The sequence below is a fragment of the Bactrocera neohumeralis genome, chromosome 3 (assembly GCF_024586455.1).
Source record: "Bactrocera neohumeralis isolate Rockhampton chromosome 3, APGP_CSIRO_Bneo_wtdbg2-racon-allhic-juicebox.fasta_v2, whole genome shotgun sequence".
In the NCBI taxonomy this organism is placed as follows: domain Eukaryota; kingdom Metazoa; phylum Arthropoda; class Insecta; order Diptera; family Tephritidae; genus Bactrocera; species Bactrocera neohumeralis.
Genome location: NC_065920.1, coordinates 29,239,186 through 29,253,118, shown reverse-complemented (window position 1 = coordinate 29,253,118; position 13,933 = coordinate 29,239,186). Strand labels below are relative to the sequence as shown.

The window sequence follows — 13,933 nt, the reverse complement described above, 5'->3', positions numbered from 1 at the left end:
TGAAGCGGATAAGTATCAGAGTTAGAAGCCATTTCCAAAATGAACACATTTACTTACGTTCTTTCTTCCTAACTTTCTGCTTATTCTTCGAGCGCATTTCTCGTGTATGGCACAAGAGACTATCCGGCAGAGACGTGGAAATCATTCGGCCATCGAATATTGCAGACGTACACTCGGGCATATTCAGCTCGTACCAAAGGCGTCGTGATCGGTAGCGCGGATTAGCGCGAGATTTTAAAATGCTGTTTAGGACATCCGGTTTGGGACGATTGTAGACTAATTTCAAATTGGAGCAGGGCCGCTTAACGGCTCCGGTAGAAGTAGACGGTTGAGACATGTTGTAATAGCTGTTATTTAAAAAAATATTTTCTTTGTTCAATTCAATAAATTTCAGAAAATAAATTTTCTACAAATAGACGTTGTGATCGGCACAGAAATTATTTCAAAAGCTTTGTGAATGAACTGAAAGCAAGTGAATAATTCACCCCACACAATGTATACACTTCACCACTTTAAGAATTTTAACAATACCGCCAAATTTAGAAAGTATGAATCTCACCAAAACCGCTATCTGCCAAATCGCGACATCTGTTTGTTGATTTTTTATTTAACGTAGAATTCTACGTTCTCTGCCTTCGCTAATTAAACAGCTGATAAAATGCGATGTGTTAAAACAACAACAAATGTCAATTTGACAGCCATAATCGCACACATTTCATTGTGCAATCAAAAAAACTGGAAAACTGCAAAAATGTAATTACCGGCTATTTTATACTATTTTACAACAAGTAATAAAAATAAAATAACAAGAACCTTACCGGTGGCTGAATTTACTTTATTCAAAAGTTCTTGTGTATCCACACCAATTCCACTTAATATATCATGATAAATGTTTTAACAAATTTACAAGTGATTCGTTGATTAAGGATATAGCAGTTTTAACAAATTGGATTTCTAACTAAATTGCGTGTTTTTATTATGTGTAGTTTATTTCAAATGATATTTTTTCGAATTCACTCAAAAAATGCACTCACTTCGGCTCTTAGTTGCTTATTGTATTTGCATTTGTTTTCTATGAATAAACATTGAAACAATGTAACTTTTGGTTTCCTTGGCAGCTCTCTTGCACGTGTCGTTCCAGTAGGCAGGCAACAAGTTTGAAGCAGTGCAGTTAGTTGTTTATATTCTCATAAGGAAGCTAAATTATTTAAGTGAAATAAAGATGTTGCTGCAACAATTCACCCGCGCATTCCACACCACACGTATAGCCTTAGCCGGTGTTGAGAAGAGTGCTTTGGCCACGCTGCGCAAGAAGACCGGCTACACATTCGCCAATTGCAAGAAAGCACTGGAAAAACATAATAACGACATCAATGCAGTAAGTAATAAATGAGCTACTAATTTATAAGTGCTTTATTTACGAAATTTTTGTATTTACAGGCTGAAAAATGGTTGAACGAACAAGCCCAAAGTATGGGTTGGTCAAAAGCCACAAAACTTGCTGAAAGAACAACAGCTCAGGGTTTAGTAGGTGTACTTATTCATGGCAACATCGGTGCTATGGTGGAAGTCAACTGTGAAACCGACTTTGTTGCACGCAACGAGCATTTCAAGAATTTTGTCGATCACGTGTCACGCATTTGTGCCAAGTACACTGAAACTACAGATTTCGATGGAGATTTATGGAAGGTATGGAAAGAGTAGCTTAATGATGGGCTAGTATAAGTTTTGGCACGTATGAAATTAATTTGGCGTTACAGTCTCATTCGGGGTTAATATGGGTATGGGTTGCTAGAGGATATAGGATAATGCAGGTTCTCCTGAAAATAATATAGCAGATATAGAAAATAACCGCATCGTTCTTTCGAAATTTAATTATACACTTAATAGGTGTTTAGGCGGTACTGTTTTATCGTCAAATGTTGTTGTTGTTGTTAATTTTTTTGAAACCGTAATATTTTTACCATGAAGTCGAATGAGTACAGCGTCAGTATCAACAACATATAACTTTATTATTTTATAACACCTCCTAAATCCCTCCACACAATTAGATCACGGCGCCAATGAACTCGAATTTTTGGCTAAGTTTTTTGGTAAAGGGGTTTCCAAAAAGCTTATTGGTGCTGGCTTAAAGTAAGATTTTTAAGATCATATAATTAAAGCACTTTTCATTTTGCTTTAAATACCTCTGTAATTATATTATATAATAGTAAATATATCATCGATATATAAAAATATATAAATTTTTAAGATATCGATTCGGAAATTTGCGCACGTCCTTTTCTCTTCAAGAAACTGCTCATTTGTCGGATCCGCCGATGTCAAAGCACTATGTCATATAGCTGCCATAAAAACTGAACTATCAAAATTATGCCCTTGTATCTTGCCGAAATTTGCTGTTATTGTCCAAAGCATCAGTTAAATTCCCGAAGAAGTTGTTCAGATCGGACCACTATAGCATACAGTTGTATGGAATCTTTTTAGTTTCTTTTTATTATTGAGGGTATTATAGCTTTGATGTTGACAACCGAAGTTAACACAAGAAATTTATTATTTAAAGTTGGTTCTGTCTGAAATTATAAATATGTTTTCTGTACACAAAACATAAGTTTTATATTTTTTGATTCTTTAAATTAAGCACTACATAATTCAATATCGTTACTAATTTCATTATTTAATTTTTTTTTTAACCGACAGCTCGGATTCGAAGCTGAAGCGCTGAAGAACCTCCGGATGGCAGATGGCAAAACACTAGGGGACCACCTGGCATTACTCATTGGTACTGTGGGAGAAAATGCTTCAATTAAACGTGCGATATGCTTTAAGACCAGCAATGATTTGCAGTTAGCCGGGTATGCTCACCCGACAGCCACGAATGTGGCTGCAGCCGAGAACACTACGCAAATCGGCAAATATGGAACAATTGTGGCTTTCCGTGGTTCTGAAGTCGATGATGAACTTCAGAAAAATCTTTGCCAGCATATTGTTGGTCTAAACCCCGTGAAGATTGGCGAAGAAGGAAAGGATAAACCAGTGGCTAATAAAGATGACGAGACATGTCTCATACACCAAGAGTACTTGCTAGACCCCGATCGCACAGTAAACGAAGTCCTAAAGGAAAATAACGTGACAATCATCGATTATCAGCGATACGAATGCGGGGAGGCAACAAAAAATGAGCGGTTGGAACAGGCTGAAATAAGCAATTAATGCCGTATGCTTGCGAATCTGTAATGTTATATAATCCATGAATTGTTGTTTTAAACTTAGTCAGTGCTAAATTTCAAATTTAAATTTATAGAAATATGAACAAAAATAAATATTCACAATTCCATAAATTTCAAAAATAATAATACGTTTATTGTGTTCGTTCCACCATACATATGTACATACATTTATATGTGGTAGTACAAGCAAACATACTTTATATAGACCCATATGTATGTTTGTATATAACAGCATATTTACATCGACTAGCAAATAAACAGCAACCCTTCGACCGATTAGAGTTGTCACACTATATACATATGTATATTTATGTATATATGTGTATACACGGTTCAACCACACTCTGTGCTGGCGGATCTACGCATGAGCGCCTTTAACCAAAGACCTCTTTTTTAAGCTTTGAAACAACGCATGTGCACAGGTAGACCAACAGAACAGGTGAGAGAAATTATGCAGGTTATGGGGAGTTTAAAATGTTCTCTATTATGTGTTTTTCTACATACATATGTACATACATATTCATAATAAGAGTACACAATACTGTGATTATAACCAAAAATAAGTGTGTAGAATAAAATTAAAGAACAAAAGGGGGAATGCTTAGTCAGCTACTAGGGCAATGGCAAATGCGTTCAACGGCATCGCATGGCGGCATGTTTGCGTATGGATCCAACTGTATGAACATGTTTATGTGTAACCTCTAAGCCATGGATTTGTACTTGCTAGTGCAATTACGTCATATTGTATTAAATTGGGAATATTTGATTTTCCTATTAGAATTAATTTTAATTTTTAGATTTTGTAAAAAAATTGATTTACATCAAAATGTGTATACAAACATTACACAAATATTAAAAAATATTTTTATCAAAAATTTAAGGAAACTGAACTTCGTATATACATATATTTTTAATAGTCATAAAACGTGTCCTTGTAGAGGTCACCCGAATACTTTTTGAATTATATACATATGTATATCTAAAATTTAACGCAACACTTCACGAAATATACATAAGTATATATGTATGTATGTGTGTATGTTTCGAAATAATTATCCACAAAAAGTGACTGCCACAACAACAATAAAAACAAAACATTTACTAACTCTTCGCTTTTTCAGCTCCATTTCTAAATGTCTACCAGCAACCAGCAGCACACAGTTTTTCTGCTCACCAAAACAATGGAAAAATGCTTTAAAGATTACAACAATAAAATCATAAAACTTAGCTCTTAATAACAGTAGCAAAAACAACATAAACAATAACAAAACCATTTCATTTCGGACATTAAAGGTCTCTAAAACTTTTTTGTTGCAATTGTTGTTGTTCGTAATGGCACATTGTTGTTTAGGTTTAGTGGAGTTTGAAAAACATATGCAGATATGTAATTAAAGTTCGCGCGCTGCTCGTCGGGCACTCAGTTATGAATTTTCTGATTTCACGCACTCATCGCCGGACTCGCATAAACGCACCATTACACTAATTTAAATTTAAAACCAAAACCGAAAAAATTACGCCTGTTTTATTATAAAGTGGCTTGTGCATTAATTCCACGGTTTCGCTGGCCGAAAGGGCAAAATACAATAATTTCTGAAAAATCATGTTTTAGGACTTCGAAGTTAGGACAGCAGCAGGTGAATATTCGTTAGAGTTGAAATTTGAGAGAAATTATAAAAACGGTAACGGTGTGTTAATGAAGTGCAACGAATGTCGTGTTTGACGGTGACAGTGATCGATTATAGATGAAAGAAGATTTAAAGTAAACTCGTGAAAAATGCAAAGAAAGCTTCACTAATTACATACATACATATGTATATGGATATTAAAAAATAATTTGAAAAACAAAAATTATAAAAAACTTTCAGCTAATAATATTTAAAGCAGTGCAGATGCTTTGCCAGAATTGCGCATAAGGAAAACCACCTGCACTAATTAAACATTTGTTTTACTTCGGCAACAAAACTCTAGGGATTTAATATACATATTATATAATATACATTTACTAGCATAGGCGCTTGCAATACCTTTTATAGATGTATTTCTTATAGGGTAAAAGGGTATAAAAAAGATTTTGATTTTGCTTTATATTTTATGCCAAAGTGGTCCTATCTTCTTCGGATATTATAGCGATGCCTGGGACAATAATATTAACAAATTTTGTGAAGTTCTGAAGTTTTCGTTCATTCGAAGGACAAGACCTAGCCAGCGTAGTCGCTGTCTTTTAATTCGCTGAACTATGTCAATGTCGTCGTATATCTCATATAACTCATCGTTCCATCGAATGCGATATTCGCCGTGGCCAACGCTCAAAGGACCATAAATATTCCGCAGAACCTTTCTCTCGAAAAGTCGTAACGTCGAGTCATCAGTTGTTGTCATCGTCCATGCCTCTGCACCATATAGCAGGACGGGATGATGAGTGACTTATAGAGTTTGGTTTTTGTTCGTCGAGAGAGGACTTTACTTCTTAATTGCCTACTTAGTCCGAAGTAGCACCTGTTAGCAAGACATATACTGCGTTGGATTTCGAGGCTGACATTGTTGTTGGTGTTGATGCTGGTTCCAAGATAGACGAAATAATCTACAACTTCGAGTTATGACTGTCAACAGTGACGTGGGTGCCCAGTCGCGAGTGCGATAACTGTTTGTTTGATGACAGGAGATATTTCGTCTTGTCCTCGTTCACTACCAGACCCATTTGCTTCGCTGCTTTTCTTTTTTTATTTATAGAGTATTATAGCTTTGGGTTAACCGAAGTTAACCGAGGAAATCGACAGCTCGGATTCGAAGCTGAAGCTGCCTTATCCTTGTTTTTGATACCAATATCATCGGCGTACGCCAACAGCTGTACACTCTTATGGAAGATGATATCTTCGCTGTTTAGCTCTGCAACTCGAATTATTTTTTTCCAGCAGCAGATTGAAGAAGTCGTACGAGTCGCCTTTTCTGAAACATCGTTTGGTATCGAACGTCTCGGAGAGATCTTTTCCGATCTTGACGGAACTTTTGGTATTGCTCCACTTCAGTTTACACAGCCGTATTAGTTTTTTGGGGAATGCAGACATCACGGCATAAAGGCAGCTCCTTTTCGTGCTGTCGAAAGCAGCTTTGAAATCGACGAAGAGGTGGTGTGTGTTGATCCTCTTTTCACGGCTCTTTTCTAAGACTTGGCACATGGTCAATATCCGGTCAGTTGTTAATTTTCCAGGCGTAAAGCCACACTGATAAGGTCCAATCAGTTTGTTGACGGTGGGCTTAAATCTTTCACACAGTACGCTCGATAGAACCTTAAATGCGATGTTGAGGTTTATCCTACGGTAGTTGGCGCAAATTGTGGAGTCTCACTTTTTGTGGATTGGGCAGAGCACACTTAAATTCCAATCGTTGGGCATGCTTTCGTCTGATCATATTCTACGCATAAGCTGATGCATGTTCCTTATCAGTTGTTCACCGCCATATTTGAATAGTTGGACCGGCAATCCATCGCCCGCCGTCGCTTTGTTGTTCTTCAGACGGGTAATTGTTATTCGAACTTCTTCATGGGCAGACAATGGATCCCCTGGTCTATCGTCAAGCAAGCATTATCTTGGGCAAAAATCCATATCAAAGACATCAACATATAAGGACGTGAGTTTGAACGGTCACTTTGTATGATAGCCAAGTACTATATTTACCGATATCGGTGGTTCAGACAAATATGCAGCTTCTCGGGAGAAATTGACTTGTAAAACTTTCATATCGATTAATCTCTTGTTCGCGCATATACAGACAGAGAGACAGAAGGTCGTGTTTAAATAAACTCAACTCGCCACGCTGATCATTTATTGGCATATTTTCTGAGGTGCCAATGTTTCCTTCTGGCTGTTACAAACACCCTGTTGTGGATGTAAAAATACACTTTTCTCCATTTTTATACCCTCAACAGGGTATATTAAGTTTGTCACGAAGTTTGTAACACCCAGAAGGAAGCGTCGGAGACCCTATAAAGTATATATATAAATGATCAGTATGTTGAGCTGAGTCGATTTAGCCATGTCCGTCCGTCTGTCTGTATATATACGAACTAGTCCCTCAGTTTTTAAGATATCCTTTTGAAATTTTGCAAACGTCATTTTCTCTTCAAGAGGCTGCTCATTTGTCGGAACGGCCGATATCGGACCACTATAACATATAGCTGCCATATAAACTGAACGATCGGAATCAAGTTCTTGTATGGAAAACTTTCACATTTGACAATGTATCTTCTCCAAATTTGGTATAGATTATTTTCTAAGGCAACAATGTTATCTCCGAAGAAATTGGTCAGATCGGTTAACTATAGCATATAGCTACCATACAAACTGAACGATCGGAATCAAGTTCTTATATGGAAAACTTTCACATTTGACAAGATATATTTACGAAATTTGGTATAAATTATTTTCTAAGGCACCAATGTAATCTGTGAAGGGTATATTAGCTTCGGTGCAGCTGAAGTTAACGTTTTTTCTTGTTTCGCTTAACAAAACACCATTAAGTTTATGTTAGAGAAATCGTATTTTAAATAATGAAACCAGTGGAATATATATACATATGTATATAAAGTACATACTCCTTGTTATTAATAATTAACAGTTGGATTTTCACAGTTTTGCTGCAAAATAATAATTAAGTATTCATTGTTTTGTTTTTGTTCTCCAGTGTTAAAAAATCAAATAATTTTTTCCTCCTGTGACATACTTAAAAAGGAAAGTCTGTAACTTTTGTAAGAACGAAGCGATGAATCAACGATTAGCAATGCTGCAATTCAATTTCATCAGGCAGGTAAGTAAGCAAATATCTTTACATATAACAACTTTATTTCGAAAAATTGCTTAAAAATTAAAATTAAAATAATGAAAACTCCAGACAATTCTATACAATAGAGTTGTAGTGGCGCTGTTTAACCTCTCTCAATTTTGGTAAGATAACACATATATTTGCCGATATATGCGGTATAAAGTCAGCCGAAAGTTTGAAAATATTCCTGTTGGGTATTTGGTGGTTAAGGAAAGATTAACTCGATATAACCCATTTTTAACATACAGACATTCTATTATATATCTCACATATTTTCGGTTAAATAAAACTGTCATACAAGTCATAGGGGTTCATATTTCCGGTATCTAGAGGCTTGTACAATTATGGTCTGATATTGACAATTTTTATCTTTGTAGGTAGGGGTACTTAAGGGATTAGTCGTAGGTTGCTATATATATTTCTGGCCTAATAATGTAAATAGGCATATTTATCAACGAAAATGGTTTTTTTTTTTTTTTTTTTTTTTTTTTTTTTTTTTTTTTTTTTTTTTTGTTTTGCTGTTTTGTTTCGGGCTCATACGCATAGATCCATGATTCGTCACCTGTGATGATCTTATAAACGTCTTTTGAAGCACCGCTATCATATTTTTTTTCAGCATTTCTTGACACCAAGCCACACGAGCCTTGTTTTGAGCGATTTTCAAATTGTGCGAGATCCAACGAGAACAAACCTTTTTTACGGCCAGGTGTTCATGCAATATCGAATGTATGCTGGTGGGAGAAATGCATAGGCATGCCTCTATCTGAAGGTATGTTGCATGACGGTCTTGCATTATCAGTTCACGTACGGCATCGATCGATGATCGATGTTTTCTGGCACAACGGCTGTTTTTGGACGACCTTCACGGAATTCGTCTTTGAGCGAGCGTCGGCCACGATTGAATTCGTTGTACCAGTTTTTCACAGTGCTATAGGATGGTGCTTCATAGCCATACAAAGATTTTAGTTCATCGATGCACTCTTGTCGTGATAATCCACGTCGAAAGTTGTGAAAAATGATCGCACGAAAATGTTCACGAGTTAATTCCATTTTTTGGCCGAGATGAATTTTTTAATTCCCTGTAAATAAAACAATTCACGATTAAATGACAAAACGTTTTGAGTGATGTTATGCTAAAAAATGTCAAACTTTCCAATGGAAATGTCAGATTGCACCTGGCAACACTTAGTGTTGCCCTAGACCAGAATATATATAGCAGCGCTCGTATTGAACGAATCTAGTTATTATAGCTTGAATGCTTTAGGAAATACCTCTTAGAGGGCGGTGCCACTCCCATTTTTTTTAAATTTTTTAGCCCACAAGTGCCACTGGTACCTGCAATCCCCTATCCCAGTAACAATTAGATTTTAGTGCTTAGTTATGGCACTTTATAGGTTTTCGTTTAATGGCGTTTTGTGGGCATGGCATTGGTTCGATTACTCCCATCTACGAACTCGTCCCCCGTTTTATGTCAAGGAACACGTTTACCAAGTTTCATTACGATATTTAAATTTTTCTCAAGTTACAGTTTGTACAGACAGACATCCGGATTTCAACTCGTCTCGTCAGCCTAAACATTTATATAAACTTATATGTATAACCCTGTATCTATCTCGATTAGTTTTAGGTAATACAAACAATGAATAGAATTACTTTGAATTATGAAGTTCACTTAGTTATCGGTTTCAGTGCTTTGAGATACATTCAGGGAAATTAATTTATCTATTGGTTCGCACAGCACCTCATTTAGACCCTTTAATTGTACTTTTTGTTTAATTTGAAGAAAACCAATAAGCCAGAACGACACCGACTTATAATCGGTAAAGATAATGTACACGATCTCTGTTATGTGTATCATTTTTCAAGAAGCACTTTCATGACTTGGTAGAACAGGAATTCTCGAATGAAACTTTTTCCTCAATCTATGCCTTAGCACTTTTATATGGGATTCATCTGAGCACATGTTTGGAACGAGAGGACAACTGATGAACAAAAAAATGTTACACAAATCTAGTAAAAGATTTTTTATCGATTCAGTTTATGACGCGCTGTTTATATGGACCTGTCCGTTTCAAATTTGATCTTAAGTGTAAGAAGCAATGAAACATTATTATGTAGTCCATAAAATACAAAAGTATACACACAGATGATGGAGCAGACGTTCCATTGTCCGACCATAAAGAAGTTCGAATAGCAATTACTCGTCTGAAGAACAACAAAGCGGCGGGTGCCGATGGATTTCCGGCCGAACTAAACACTAATATGGCTGTGTAAACTAACGTTGAGTAATACCAAAAGCTCCGTTATGACCGGGAAGGATCTCTCTCCCTGCCGTTCGATACCAAACGAGGTTTCAGACGAGACGACGCCTTATCTTGCAACTTCTTCAGTCTACTGGTGGAGCAAATAGTTCGAGCTGCAGAGCTGAATAGAGAAGGTACAATCTTCTACAGAGTGTACAACTGTTGGCGTACGCCGATGATATTGTTATAATTGGTCATAACAACTGCTTTCTCGGCTATAACCGCGTAAGCTGTGTCAACGCCAATAAGGAAAAAGAAGATCCAATCAGATCCTGGGAGCATTATTTTCAAAATAGTTTTCAGTTACGTTTTTACTAAGTCGCAACTATTCATTCAAATACACGCATATTGTAAACTTTTGATTAAAACACTTTTTTAGGACGTTACCTCTTGTGGTTAAACATTATATGTATGAACCTTGGGAATCATAGGATGAATCACATACATATGTAAATTTATAATTATGAGGGCTCACGTAAAACAACATCGTGTTTCGTCATTCACTATCAATGAAGTTCGGTAATACATATGTATATACTCGTAAATGTATGTAAATATGTATGTCGCGCATTCCTATTGAATTATGTGTCAGAAATCAATGAAACCGTTAATTACAATTGCTGGAGTCGAAACAAAAACAAAAACACTGAGGCATAACAAAAAATCAATAGTTAGATAAATGATTGGGGCAATGCAACATAGAAGATACGGGGACCAAAATTGTGTGAATGCATTTGCGTACCTGAAAGTAAAAACAATCTGAATGGAAAGTTAATTTGTTATTTTTTATCAATTTACACATGCTGATACGAGTATTGTGCCGACATTGATAAAAAGTCTTGGGTGCGGATACACATTAATTTGCTTATCAGCGCCATTGATGGTGTTTTTTATGATTATTATTCGCATCTTTTTGGCATGAGAGGAGTGCAGAGTGTAAGGGATGTCCGCATGAGGACAATGATATTGCAAGGCTTATTGAAATATTTACGATACAAAACAATAAGCACATAAAAGTCAAGCAAACGAAGCACATAACACATAACGCACATATATGTATAGTACATATGATATATATATATAATACATACATACACACATATATGTAGATAAAAAGAACAGACGTTCGTGACTAATTGCTATGATTTCACTAATGAGTGTGAGGGGCAAATTTATTTGCATTTATCTCAAATCTGAGAAGAACGCTACACACCGAAGATGAACAACTTTAATTAAGGCAACGGTAAACAAAACTTTTCCAAAGAAAGCTGTGTAGAAATAACCAAAAAGTAGTTTTAAAATACATATTTGCATACATACATATATATATGTATGTATGTCTGTATATATACGCAGTACATGCGAAGCAACTTTTGTCTAGTTGGAGACGTTGCGCCGTACTTCCGGCAATCAAATAATAATCAGCGCTGGTCAGCAAAGTTCTCACAAGCTCACTTCGGGGCAGGTAGCTTCATACATATTCATATACAAGTAAATGTATGTGAGCATTTACTGTGGTGCACAGAAATAACCGCGAGCGCCAAGCGATCTGGAAGCCACAATAAGAATGTGTACGCTTCAACAATTGTGCAGTGGCCAAGCTATCCCTAGCTTTCGTGGACGTAATTAGGTCAGTAGCAAATATACATCAATGGGAACATGTACGCAGATCGGTGAATAATAGAACAAGAAAAATCTTAACTTCGGTTGCACCGAAGCTATAATACAATTTATAAAAAATTTCTTACATGATCGTGATTTTGATAGATCAGTTTGTATGGCTACTATATGCCAGAGTGATCAGATCTGAACAATTTTTTCGGAGAATAAATCATGCAATATTTCTTGATGATATCTCCTCAAAAAGCTTTCCATTCAAATACTTTATTACGATCGTTCAGTTTGTATGGCAGCTGTATGCTATAGTGGTGAGATATCGGCACTTCCGATAAATAAACAGCTTCTTGGAGAGAAACAGACTTGTATCAAATTGCGGATCGATATCTCAAACACTCAGGGCCTAGTTCGCATATACATAATATAAAATACCAGAAATGTCATATACCTGAAGAATGATAACAACACGAAACGTCATAATTGAAACAACGTGTCAACTCTTCTGTCAATTTTACTTAAATTTTTATAGGCAAGCGGGACTAAAGACCCTACATACAATAAGTGATCGGAATGATTCATTGTGTTAGACTATGCAGAGAGGCGTTCAATGTGGTTTTAATTTGAAACATAGTGAACAACACTTGGGTACCGAGTTAAATACGTACAGTAATAAAGAAAGACCGGAAAATCAGATCCAATATCTGATTACAATATGGTAGGGGTCAGTCAGTCAGTCTGAGGTTAGGTCTCCGTTGCTAAAGTTACTTAAATGGATTTATAAATATTGATTAAACAACAGGGGTTTTCCGGAAAGTAAATAGAACTGATTTTCTTCCGCCGCGGCTCTACTTCAGAGCGTGCGCGCACCGACTGCACTCGGTAGAGGGCGTTCCTAGCTAACGAACGAGCGCCTGGTCAGTTGTATCCGAACACCTGGAGAGTCAGGACAAACATTTTCGCGCGACGTTTTTTTTGTGAGTGGTTCAAGCCGAAAATTCAAAGTTTCGGTGGCACCAAGCCTTTTTGGAGGGCCGGCAAGAGACCTGCGACTTCGACAAACACCGACAAATGATGCTCATTGTCTTTTTTGACATCAAAGGCATCGTCCACCATGAATTTTCTCCTCCTGGACAAACCGTCAACGCCAAATTTTACGTGGAAGTCCGCAAGAAACTCAAGCGAAGGGTCAATAGGATCCGATTTGGAAGTTGTACCAACAACGCCCCGGCTCACAACGCCTTTCTCGTAAACAGCTACCTAACGAAGGCCGGCATCTCAACGCTTCCGCAGCTGCCCTACTTTTTTTGTTTCCTTGCCTGAAAAGGACGATGAAAGGGGATCCAAGCAGCATGCACCTCGGCTCTCAAGAATATTCCGGAGAATGCCCTCCGTGACGCCTTCAATGCTTGGAAATCGCGCTGGCAACCCTGCATCGACGCAGAAGGAGGCTATTTTAAATGTTGTTAAAGAATTGTAACGATTGGTTCAATAAATTTGTTTTAAATCGACTCAGTCCTATTACATTCCGAACAAACCCTGTAAACAACCTCAGTTATAACATAAACTGTTGGACATATGGAAGAAAATATCGGACCGCCGATCGGAATAGTTCTTGTATGGAAAACCATTTGATAATGTACAAACATGATTCGAATAAGAATTTGCATGCATCATTGGAGTATTAGAGTCTTTCGAATAAGAATTTGCATGCATCGCAGCATTGGAGTATTCCGGGGAAGCAAATTTTAGAGTCTACAGATCTCACGATTAAACTTAGGGTTTTGATGATTGCACCAAATACGAACTGTTATTATTTTATTTTTTCGTAATTATACTGGCACATAGCTATGCATATGTTTAAGCATTTTAAAAACTCTAGCCAACAACATATTTACTTTTCATTATTCACCACAACAAATAAAACAATGCGCGCTTAAAAGAGAGTCTTCAAAAAACATTAAGCTCTTT

General features: G+C 36.6%; 3 protein-coding genes across 3 annotated transcripts in view; 2 read left to right on the top strand and 1 right to left on the bottom strand.

The window, feature by feature from the left end:
* Positions 1–337, bottom strand: part of LOC126752899 (dynein axonemal heavy chain 7) — a 51,631-nt gene extending 51,294 nt beyond the window's left edge. Inside the window, exon 1 of the mRNA XM_050463924.1 lies at positions 58–337. Coding sequence (XP_050319881.1) covers positions 58–337 — 280 coding nt within the window. The remainder of the gene's footprint in view (positions 1–57) is intronic.
* A 354-nt stretch (positions 338–691) lies between these two features.
* LOC126752909 (elongation factor Ts, mitochondrial) lies at positions 692–3,353 on the top strand. Its single transcript, XM_050463946.1, has 4 exons — positions 692–788; positions 1,119–1,378; positions 1,441–1,689; positions 2,698–3,353. The coding sequence occupies exons 2-4, from the start codon at positions 1,223–1,225 to the stop codon at positions 3,208–3,210; spliced, it is 918 nt and encodes a 305-aa protein (XP_050319903.1). The 5' UTR covers positions 692–788; positions 1,119–1,222; the 3' UTR covers positions 3,211–3,353.
* Positions 3,354–4,654: 1,301 nt separating this feature from the next.
* Positions 4,655–13,933, top strand: part of LOC126752903 (villin-like protein quail) — a 35,272-nt gene continuing 25,993 nt past the window's right edge. Inside the window, exons 1-2 of the mRNA XM_050463938.1 lie at positions 4,655–4,861; positions 7,908–8,030. Of these exons, the coding sequence (XP_050319895.1) occupies positions 7,986–8,030 (45 nt within the window). The 5' untranslated portion in view covers positions 4,655–4,861; positions 7,908–7,985. The remainder of the gene's footprint in view (positions 4,862–7,907; positions 8,031–13,933) is intronic.